At 45.7% G+C, this 12,372-nt stretch overlaps 1 protein-coding gene across 1 annotated transcript; it reads right to left on the bottom strand.

The window, feature by feature from the left end:
• Nucleotides 1-3,951: 3,951 nt before the first annotated feature.
• LOC311114324 (tripartite motif-containing protein 16-like) lies at nt 3,952-11,110 on the bottom strand. The gene is made up of 5 exons (XM_084189587.1): nt 10,763-11,110; nt 6,463-6,696; nt 6,197-6,356; nt 6,012-6,071; nt 3,952-5,775 (listed from the first exon to the last, which is right to left on the bottom strand). The coding sequence occupies exons 1-5, from the start codon at nt 10,841-10,843 to the stop codon at nt 5,255-5,257; spliced, it is 1,056 nt and encodes a 351-aa protein (XP_084045713.1). The 5' UTR covers nt 10,844-11,110; the 3' UTR covers nt 3,952-5,254.
• Between the last annotated feature and the right edge of the window lie 1,262 nt (nt 11,111-12,372).

Below are 12,372 nucleotides of genomic sequence, written 5' to 3'. Positions count from 1 at the left end.
TAGGTGAACGGATGATATCCACATGTGTGGTTCCCACCGTGAAGCATGGAGTAGATGGTGTGATGGTGTGGGGGTACTTTACTTATGACACTGTCAGGAATTTCTTTAGAATTCAAGGCACACATTAACGAGCATGGCTACCACAGCATTCTGCAGCGATACACCATCCCATCTGGTTTGGGCCAAACTGGGCTGGCTAACACTACAGAGCTGAGTCAAGCAGGGCCAAACTGGGCTGGCTAACGCTACAGAGCTGAGTCAAGCCAAGCAGGGCCAAACTGGGCTGGCTAACACTACAGAGCTGAGTCAAGCAGGGCCAAACTGGGCTGGCTAACGCTACAGAGCTGAGTCAAGCCAAGCAGGGCCAAACTGGGCTGGCTAACACTACAGAGCTGAGTCAAGCAGGGCCAAACTGGGCTGGCTAACACTACAGAGCTGAATCAAGCAGGGCCAAACTGGGCTGGCTAACACTACAGAGCTGAGTCAAGCAGGGCCAAACTGGGCTGGCTAACACTACAGAGCTGAGTCAAGCAGGGCCAAACTGGGCTGGCTAACACTACAGAGCTGAGTCAAGCCAAGCAGGGCCAAACTGGGCTGGCTAACACTACAGAGCTGAGTCAAGCAGGGCCAAACTGGGCTGGCTAACACTACAGAGCTGAGTCAAGCAGGGCCAAACTGGGCTGGCTAACACTACAGAGCTGAGTCAAGCAGGGCCAAACTGGGCTGGCTAACACTACAGAGCTGAGTCAAGCAGGGCCAAACTGGGCTGGCTAACACTACAGAGCTGAGTCAAGCAGGATCAAACTGGGCTGGCGAACACTAAAGAGCTGAGTCAAGCAGGGCCAAACTGGGCTGGCTAACACTACAGAGCTGAGTCAAGCAGGGCCAAACTGGGCTGGCTAACACTACAGAGCTGAGTCAAGCCAAGCAGGGCCAAACTGGGCTGGCTAACGCTACAGAGCTGAGTCAAGCAGGGCCAAACTGGGCTGGCTAACACTACAGAGCTGAGTCAAGCCAAGCAGGGCCAAACTGCGCTGGCTAACGCTACAGAGCTGAGTCAAGCAGGGCCACACTGGGCTGGCTAACACTACAGAGCTGAGTCAAGCAGGGCCAAACTGGGCTGGCTAACACTACAGAGCTGAGTCAAGCAGGGCCAAACTGGGCTGGCTAACGCTACAGAGCTGAGTCAAGCCAAGTTCTGGAACCATCCTTGAAAGGACAATGTGTAAAGAAAATATCCCAGCCAGTCCAGTCCAGTTGTGGTCAGCTCTGTTGTGTGAATCTTGTTTCTCCATACCTTAGATGGTGCCACTTTCAAATAAAATAAAATAAAATGTAATTACATTTGTCACATGCACCGAATACTACAGGTGTAGCAGACCTTACCGTGAAATGCTTACTTACAAACCCTTAACCAACAATGCTGTTCAAGAAATAGAGTTAAGAAAATATTTACTAAATAAACTAAATTTAAAAAACAAATCAAATCAAAAAGTAACACAATAAAATGACATACCAATAATGAGGCTATATACAGGGGGTCATTCTTGAGGTGGAGTAGCTCTGCCAGTCAATGTGTGGGGGTACAGGTTAGTTGAGGTCATTTGTAAAGTGACTATACATAGATAAACAGCAAGTAGCAGCAGTGTAAAATCAAAAAGGGGGTGGGGGGGGGGGGGGTGTCAATGTAAATAGTCCGGGTGGCCATTTCATTAATTCTTCCCCCATTCGTTTGGGATTGAGACCTGCAGTCACCTTGATTTAAGACCACTTTTGAGAAGTGTTCCACAGGCAGTAAATCTATTGTAGAATAAATGGAACCTGGATCCATTTCATTCTATTAACATGGCTTGTGTGTGTTATAGCAGTGATGGGGTTAAACTGATATTAAAATGACAACTCCATAGGTGGGTACCAGGTCAGGGGAGTTCATCTCTGCTCCCAGCATCCCTGGGACAGTACTGATCAACATAGCTGACCTGATGCAGAGGTGGACCAGTGATGTTTTCCTCTCAGTGGTGAGACTTGCCCTTCCATTTGATACACTGTTGACTCATAAGATCATACAAGATGTTACAGGCTTATTGCACGTGGAAACAGACCTGCATTCAATTACTATTTAAAATCATGTTGAATACTTAATAAGCAGTGTTTGATTGAGTTTGCCTGTTGTAATGGAACCAATAGAAAAGTCCTAAAAGTACAAACATCAAAAACTTTTCTCGTTCAGTTAGTCCCTCCCTGTTTCAGCTAATTATCTTCAGTTTGGTGCCTAGTGAATACGACTCAGGTCTCTATGGAAACATCAATGTAAATTCACCTTAGGTTTTTACTCCTCACTTTCCCTTTCAGGTCTATAGGGTTTTGCTGCCCCCTGCTGGAGACTGGAGCACAAGGCAGTCCCTGGCTTTGGGCAGCTGGAGGATGAGGCCCTCCTCACCTGTTGTGACGGGTCCAACAAATATCCCCTGGTGAAGGCAGGGTCCTATCTCATCCAACGCTTCAATGACTCTTATGGGAGGCAGTGAGCATTTCCCATGTTAAGCTATGGAATTAATTGTACAGCATTGGATTGGTGTTGGCATGGGGTAGAGGGAGTTTACATATACCAGTCATTTCCTTTTAAATCCATGAAGGGAAGTGGACAAGTTCACACTTAGAAAGGAGATAATAGTTCCACACCCCATGTGTCCTGATAACTACAGGAATGGAACCATATTGAGGTTGGCTGCTTTCTATACGGTTTGATGAGAGAGAGAGAGAGAGAGAGAGAGAGAGACAGAGAGAGAGATAGAGAGAGAGAGAGAGAGAGAGAGAGAGAGAGAGAGAGGCAGAGAGAGAGAGAGAGAGAGAGACAGAGACAGAGACAGAGACAGAGAGAGAGAGAGAGAGAGAGAGAGAGAGAGACAGAGACAGAGACAGAGACAGAGACAGAGACAGAGAGACACAGAGACAGAGACAGAGACAGAGACAGAGACAGAGACAGAGACAGAGACAGAGAGAGAGAGAGAGAGAGAGAGACGGGACATCAGGTAAAGTTCTGGAGATGAGGGAATATGTGTGCAGAAAGAAACCCTCCAGTATGGTTAACCCCAGTTAGGCCCAGTATGGACTATCAATACAAGTGACCATTTAGAATGTGACCCAGTTCAATGGGTCTTAACAGAACTGGGGGATGTCAGCCATGAAGTTGTCTAAACACAACTGGAATATAATTTGTTTGTGATTCATTGTTAATGGATTTTCCATTAGGAACACAGGGGGAAAACCTAACACAACAACACACATAACACACAACCAATAAAAACAAAGGGGGAGGAAACCACTAAAGTCATTACCATATTGTCATTTTCTAACGACAGGGAGAAAACATGTAAAATCTAGAAGACTACTTTAGATCTGGTCAGAAGTAGCCTAGTGCACTACGTAGGGAACAGGGTGTCATTTGGGACAGAGACAGTAACTCCTGGATGGAAATCTTCATTCTAATGACAGTGAGCAAATCTCCACCCTATTCCCTATGTAGTGCACTACTTTAGATCTGATCAGAAGTAGCATAGTGCAATACGTAGGGAACAGGGTGTCATTTGGGCCAGAGTCAGTAACTCCCCTGGGTATGAATTGTCTCTCTATCTTATCTGTCTTCTATATGATGTTCTCCTCTCCTCCTCTCTTCTCTCCTCTATTCACTCTATTCTATCATCCACACCACATGCCAGCTTCAACACAATCCATTTACAAGTTAAAGACACACCTTGGAATAAATAGCAAAGGAAAACTACTACTAGATGGATTTTTTATTTCCCATCACCATGAATCATATTTAATAACTGAACAGTAGCAGACCTAACTTCATCTGTTCCTGACTCTGGGTAGTGGATTAAAAAGACCATCAATCTCCAATGATATTAAAGTACAATTCTGAACATTACTGATATACTGAGTGACAAGTCAAGATATCTGCTGGGTTTTTATTGTTTGGTTAATAGCACCACCTGCTGGACAGGTTTAATGTTGCTTGACTGAGCAGTATGGGAGAATAAAAGATGCCAAACTTAGGGCCGGTTTCCCGGACATCTCCATTAAACATGCTTTTTAGTCTAGGACTAGGCTTCATCTGTGTCCAGGAAACCGGCCCATATAGTTCAATTAGCAAGTAAGTAACACTACCTGTTCCATGATACTGAGGAAAATGACATTGAGACAGAGAACCAATTGAGAAAACATTTCAATGGTTCTGAATGACAACCAACATACATTAACAGCATACATCATGATTAATGTAAATGTTCCCAATTAAAACATTGCATTTTATAAAAAATACGTTATTAAGTTTTAATTAAATTCTGAAGATTAAATCAGTCAGACAAAAATAATAGTACAGAAAAACAGAGTATTATATCTGGGGACCATCACCACCAGCATGACTAGTATCTATGTGGACCCTACTACAGTTTAACCAGCTCAGCTATAGACTACACCAGCATGACTAGTATCTATGTGGACCCTACTACAGTTTAACCAGCTCAGCTATAGACTACACCAGCATGACTAGTATCTATGTGGACCCTACTACAGTTTAACCAGCTCAGCTATAGACTACACCAGCATGACTAGTATCTATGTGGACCCTACTACAGTTTAACCAGCTCAGCTATAGACTACACCAGCATGACTAGTATCTATGTGGACCCTACTACAGTTTAACCAGCTCAGCTATAGACTACACCAGCATGACTAGTATCTATGTGGACCCTACTACAGTTTAACCAGCTCAGCTATAGACTACACCAGCATGACTAGTATCTATGTGGACCCTACTACAGTTTAACCAGCTCAGCTATAGACTAAACCAGCATGACTAGTATCTATGTGGACCCTACTACAGTTTAACCAGCTCAGCTATAGACTACACCAGCATGACTAGTATCTATGTGGACCCTACTACAGTTTAACCAGCTCAGCTATAGACTACACCAGCATGACTAGTATCTATGTGGACCCTACTACAGTTTAACCAGCTCAGCTATAGACTACACCAGCATGACTAGTATCTATGTGGACCCTACTACAGTTTAACCAGCTCAGCTATAGACTACACCAGCATGACTAGTATCTATGTGGACCCTACTACAGTTTAACCAGCTCAGCTATAGACTACACCAGCATTACTAGTATCTATGTGGACCCTACTACAGTTTAACCAGCTCAGCTATAGACTACACCAGCATGACTAGTATCTATGTGGACCCTACTACAGTTTAACCAGCTCAGCAGCACCAGTGAAAATACAATTTAAAAGAAACCCAGGATAGAGGGGCTGAGTGAATGTGGTCTGGACTCTGTGGAGGAGGGTCATTGTGTCAGAGACACTGTAGAAGGACAGAGTACCTGCCTTGTGATCCAGGTACACTCCTACTCTGGAGGACTGAGGGCCTGATACTTTAGTCACAACATTATTGTGTCTGAAACAATAACCACCACTATAACACTGTAAACTCCAGGACTTGTTATTGTATCCAAATCCACCATCTGTCCCTGTTCTGCTGATGTCTTTATATGAGACTGCTGTAACACACACCCCACTCCACTCCACCTCCCAGTAACAGCGTCCAGACAGACCCTCTCTACACAGAACCATCAAGTCGTTTGTGAATCTGTCTGGATGAACAGGATATCGTTGGACTTGGCCTGTAGGTGTCACCTTTCTGTTCCCTTTAGACAGAGAGAGGTGTTTGCCTGCTGTGTTTGGGTCCAGTGTGAGCTGACAGGAATCTGGGAGAAGAGCAGAGCAGAGACCAATGAGGGGAGTTAGAACAATAAGTGAAGTCAGATACTGTATCTACCCTGTCTTTGATTAGAGCACAGCAGAGATCAAATCAGAGAAATATGAGGAGTCAGATAGATACCCAGTCTTTGATTAGATCTACTATTGCTATATATTTCTAGTGGGATTGTTAGGAGTGTCAGTAAGAAGAGACTGTTAGTTACTTCAGAATAAAGAGACTCACATTGTAAGAACTGTTCTCTGGTCTTGGGCTCTGGAGGCAGTACAACATCCACTATATTCACTACAGACACACAAACACATTCACAGAGAGAGGGAATGTTATCATCACACCATATTCCACATGTATATGACTAGTAGGGAACTTTCAATGGTCTAAAGTTGATGTTCTTATTATTTTCAACACACCTGTAGTGGAGATCTTGGTCCATTCTCCTTTAAGGACGTCTTCTAGTTTCTCTCTCAGTTCAGACACAGTCTTACTCACATCTCCAAAGTACTGAAGAGGACGGACAACGATGCTGGGTAAGTCTGAAGATACACTGGTACCGGAGAGAGACTGATAACTCTGGAGAGAGAGAGAGAGAGGGAGAGAGAGGGAGCAGAACCAAATGATTGAGAGTTTCACATTGAGTTTTAATTTCATATCACATGTAACAGGACAGTTTAGTTACCTGGAGGAAATGGATGTGATCCTCTGTGTGTGAGAGCTGCTCCAGCTCAGTGCTTCTCTTCCTCAGCTCAGCTATCTCCTGCTCCAGTTGCTCCAGGAGTCCTTCAGCTTGACTCACTTGAGCCTTCTCTTGGGCTCTGATCAGCTCCTTCACCTCAGAGCGCCTTCTCTCAATGGAGCGGATCAGCTCAGTAAAGATCTTATCACTGTCCACCACTGCTGCCTGTGCAGAGGTCTGTTAAGAGAGAGAGAGAGACTGACTTGTCTTAATTTAATGAGCCATCCTCATTACACTAACACCCCCACCCCTAAAAGCACATTGCGTGACACCACAACCTCCACACAATCACATTATCCAGTACCCAACACCACAGTACAATACACCAACCAGCACCACATTCCAACCGTCCATCCAACCCCTCCTCTCCAGCCGTACAGACAGCCCCCCTGAGCCCCCATACCTCCTGAAACATCTCCACACTGTTGATCATTTTGTACAACTCAAACTCAACCCTAAGGCGTCAACAGTAATGGCATTACCCTGGCAACACAGAAAAAACATGATGAACAGTCTGTCATTGCAGAAAACGGACACCCCTCCCCAACTCCCAGGTCAACCCGAGCCAACCAGCTATTGGTGTCCAGGGCTCCATGTAATACCCTCCACTGGACGACCCCTGACCTTTCCAGCACTGGGAGCTTATAGAGCCCCTCCACCTATACCCTGCCATGCTCTCAGCCCCCACAACCCCCTGCCACTGATGCCCCTTCACTCCTGCTAAGCTCCTGATGTGTCTAACATTGACACTGAGGGAGTCAGAACGCTGCCACCCTGACCATAAAATGTTTACTAACTTGCAATGGTCCACAAGCAGAACGCCTGGAAGCTGCGGAGGTGCACTAATTTGCGTGCACTAATTTAAAATCACTAATTTGCGCTGCAGGTCCTTCTGTTGTGAGGAGATGAGGCTGTGGAGTTGTACTCTGATTTATAGAGGGCAGAACTATGTGGTCCTCTGTAGCTCAGCTGATAGAGCACGGCGCTTGTAACGCCAGGGTAGTGGGTTCGATCCCCGGGACCACCCATACACAAAAATGTATGCACGCATGACTGTAAGTCGCTTTGGATAAAAGCGTCTGCTAAATGGCATATTATTTATATTTATTTATTTAACATTTGAACACAGGCCACAAAATTCTCCCCACAACCAAAACAACACATTGAACAGATATTCATGGTCCACCCTATCAAAGGCTTTCTCCTGATTATGAACAGATTGTCTGTGTTTGAGCGTCCTGGTACACAGTACGTTTGGTCCTTCTGTACAATAGAGTCCAGGTGGGACTTCAGTCTGTTAACGAGGACCTTGGCAAAGACCTTATAGTCCAAACAGAGCAATGCCACAGGCCTCCAGTTCTTTATGTCGCTCAAATCCCTATTTTGGGCAGGAGAGTCAAAGCCTCCCGTCTACAGCTTAGCGACAGCTCCCCCACCCCGACGCACTCACGCAACACATGTCCTGTAAAATAATTCCCCAGAACTTTTTATAAAAATCCACAGGCAGACCGTCTGAGAGACAGCAGCTGAGAGTTTGTGAAAGGCCAGGGAAATGTCTATTTGATTTATCTGTGACAGAGAGAGTTTGGAAAGGTCTGTGAGCAGAACCTGAGAAAACCCAGGATAATAATAATAATAATAATAATATGCCATTTAGCAGACGCTTTTATCCAAAGCGACTTACAGTCATGTGCATACATTTTTACATATGGGTGGTCCCGGGGATCGAACCCACTACCCTGGCATTACAAGGGCCATGCTCTACAGAGGACCACAGAGTTCTGCCCTCTATAAATCAGAGTACAACTCCACAGCCTCATCTCCCCACAACAGAAGTTACCCACCCATCAGGCTCCCTCATCTCCCCACAACAGAAGTTACCCACCCATCAGGCTCCCTCATCTCCCCACAACAGAAGTTACCCACCCATCAGGCTCCCTCATCTCCCCACAACAGAAGTTACCCACCCATCAGGCTCCCTCATCTCCCAACAACAGAAGTTACCCACCCATCAGGCTCCCTCATCTCCCCACAACAGAAGTTACCCACCCATCAGGCTCCCTCATCTCCCCACAACAGAAGTTACCCACCCATCAGGCTCCCTCATCTCCTCACAACAGAAGTTACCCACCCATCAGGCTCCCTCATCTCCGCCACAACAGAAGTTACCCGCCCATCAGGCTCCCTCATCTCCCCACAACAGAAGTTACCCACCCATCAGGCTCCCTCATCACCCCCACAACAGAAGTTACCCGCCCATCAGACAAACGTAAAACAAGGGATTTTCTTGGTTTACCCACTCTGTTTTTCCAACCCCTCTGGTGAAACAGAGAACTGAGCCCTGTACTATAATGTAATATAATGTGCCATTTTGCAGACAATTTTATCCAAAGCGACTTACAGTCATGCGTGCATATATATATTTTTTTGTTGTGTATGGGTGGTCCCGGGGATCGAACCCACTACCCTGGCGTTACAAGCGCCGTGCTCTACCAGCTGAGCTACAGAGGACCAGGTGCAGACACATTTATGAAAGCAAAGACAAGGTCATTATTTGGGCTCTAAACACTAACAACCTACCCTTACACACCTCTTTTGCCACCCCTGCACTAAGATTTCTGCCATGGCATTTAAATGTTTTTGGTTTACATATTCCCCCAGTCTTTGCCGCCGTTCATGTTAAGGAAGTCTAACCGTGAAATCTCCATAAGAGGTGGGAGGGAAATCACCACAATCAGAAACCAGTAGAGAAGCCCATAAAGCCGCCATGCCAGAAAAAACCATCAATTTAAGCAGATTCTGAAGACATGCCCTTAAGAACCCATGACCCATTTTCTCAGCCTATACCGCTTCCTGGGTGAGAGGACACTAAACCCCTCATTCTTCATCACGTGTTGTACTGACCTTACAAACCTTCCAGGATCAATCAAATAAGACTCCAGCAGAACCTTATTTTTTCCCTTTTAGTCTCCATCAGGAACCTAGAAAGTTCTCTCAGCGTATATACTGGGCCCTCAGCCTGACTGGCTGTCAGCTCTGGATCCAATGAGCCGTCTGAAAACAAGACGCCTTGTCCTCCGCTCCCGCAGACTCACCTCCCCCCTCTTCCTCCTCCTCCATTGGCACGGTACCGTCCTCCTCCTCCCCAGTCTCTGCCCCCCTGCACTTCCCCCCTGATCAGAGCCTCTTCCCCAATGACAGGCAATATTTCCTGGGATGAGCCCACCAAGCCTTCGCCCACCGGAGTCTCTGTTACTACAGAAACCTACCTCAGCTCATGTAGCCCAGCTGCAACCCTCCCCACCACCGCTTTCTCCACGGCCTGCGCACCACCACTTGGCCATGCACTACTACCGTGTAGCTCAGTTGGTAGAGCATGGCGCTTGCAACGCCAGGGTTGTGGGTTCGTTTCACAGGAAAACTCCTGCCTGAGCTTTTTACTGTCCCTTTCCACACTGCTAACGCAAGAGGAAGGACTGAAAACACATTACTGTGAAGTAATATAATGATGATTCATGTTTATTATTACCTGTTTTTATGCTCATGTTTTGAAATTATACTTCATTACTATAATGATTATCAATAAGCCTAAACATTAATTCAGTCACCTCTGGTCGACAAAAACGTATTTTCCTAGTACATTAATTGTAAAATTCATCAACCAGCATCGAGCACTCTGCCTTCTCAGGCAAGCGAGGGGCATGTTGAGGTAAATATGCTAACCGCCAAGGTTGCATTATGTCATTTATTGGTGGGCTGGAAGATGCAGTGTTTTTTCTTTTCTATTCAGAGGCTATTTACTCCCAATATGAGATCATTTTCTATAGAAGGTTTTTATAATGCATGTTTACTAGGGTTGAGGTTAGCGCATCTGAGTAGGGATTATTTGGGTTCAATACCTGTCCTACCTATCAATCATATTGCTGCTTGTAGCCTATAACTGATGATCCCCACACTAGAAACACCCAAAACTATCTGTGCTAGCAAACCCTGTGTTCCACCCCTCCCCTGTGTAACCTTGAAGTTTGTTAAGAAACAAACACTTGTCTATGAAAACAGACATGTTTAACGGATTCCGCTTGGCACCCAGCCGAGAGCACACGGAAACCACTTGCAAATTTACCAAAACTAACCAACTACTTGGGGTCTGTTCGGAAGCAATAAACGGAGGCAGATTAGCCACCACAACTCTTATCGAAAGAGGCGACATCTGCACCAACACACCCCTCACAACAAGACAAACCTTTTTCATTAACACAACCACCGCCTTGTTCATTCTGGATGCAGAGTCCAGATGTTCCGCTCCAACCTGTTCGCCGACCATGAGCAAAACTTCCTCCACACCTTTCTCCGGAACGGACCCGAAGCGACAGCGTTTCTTCTCCACTCGGTTGAGGCCATCACGCCGCCCTAACAAACTACCCCTACTCCCCCCTCAACTCAAAACGATAAACAGTGGAAACCAATAAACAAACCCTCCACCATGAGAAAATACATTCAGAAAAAACGCAAGAACCAAAAGAAAAAAGAATAGTAGCCCTCCTCACGAACCACAAATCTCTCACAGCAACAACTTCTTCTTCTATGATATAATGGCGGTCCACAAACCAACGTTAAAGGTGCATGCCGCCACCTACTGTGCTGGAGTGTGTGGTCAATCACGGTTTCCAACATTTCTAAATCCTCCTACCTAACTCAGTACTTCTGAGAAAATAAAGAAGAGCCCTACTAACTTCTAATAGACCCTCCCCCATCCCCAAAATCCCTTCCAAACCCCCCCAACCCCGTCCAACCTCAATGACCCTACACTTCAATCTTTCCCTCTCTTCAACATACTTACAACAATATAACAACACATGCTCCACCGTTTCATCGACCGTACCCTCCAGACACAAACCATTCCCATGCTTGCCAACCAGATATAATGACGAGATCAATGTACAATTTTCTACTCAACCAACTACTGCAAAAGTGATGGAATGAGAGAGGCAGAGACACTGTACATTGCCATAATGTAACGTTTCTTCTTCTTTGGAGTTTAACGGCGGTTGGCATCCAATATGTTGCATTACCGCTCCCAACTGGACTATAATATAAATCCATTATACTTTGTTATACAAAATGGGAAAAGGGGAAAGGAACATTTAATTAAAAACCTTCCAACTAACCCTACACTCATTAAATACCCACTACCCCATTCCACTACTTTGACCCTATCTGCTCCTGCACCATGCCAACGGCCTGGGAGGACGGGACACCACCACTCAACACACCCTGGAACTCTTCTGAAGTCAAATCTTGTATGCCCAAATACTTCTCTGCAGCTGCCACCACAACATCTATTTTCGGTGATTTACATTCCATTTCTACGGTACAGTTGATAACCATTCCTATGAACTCTAAGAAGCTAACTTTCCTAAAGCATATATCACTCGTTGGCCTATCCCTCTGTGCTGGCACAGATCTACTACTCACAGGGATCCTCTCAGGATCTCTCACCCTTGACCCATCCTCCTCTACTTCCTTCACTGCCTCAGCATACGACACCTTCTGCACTACTCTGACTCTAGCCACCTCAACCTGCCTCTCTCGCACCGGACACTTCCGATCCCCAGCAACATGGGCATCCCATCAGTTGACACACACAACTTTATCCACCGAAACTACACAATCCTCTATCCCATGCCCTCCTGCACACTTCCCACATCTTGGATCTCCCTCCTACAAACTGCTGCAACATGACCATAAACGTTGCACCTGAAACAGTGCAGTGGATTCGCCACAAAAGCTCTAACAGGATAACTGATATATCCTACCATGACTTTATCGGGTAAAGACTCAAAACTCAAAAGG

The sequence above is a fragment of the Coregonus lavaretus genome, assembly GCF_964263955.1.
Source record: "Coregonus lavaretus genome assembly, contig: HAP1_SCAFFOLD_934, whole genome shotgun sequence".
NCBI lineage: Eukaryota > Metazoa > Chordata > Actinopteri > Salmoniformes > Salmonidae > Coregonus > Coregonus lavaretus.
Note: the sequence above shows the minus strand (reverse complement) of the source record. Positions and strands in the feature narration are given on the sequence as shown.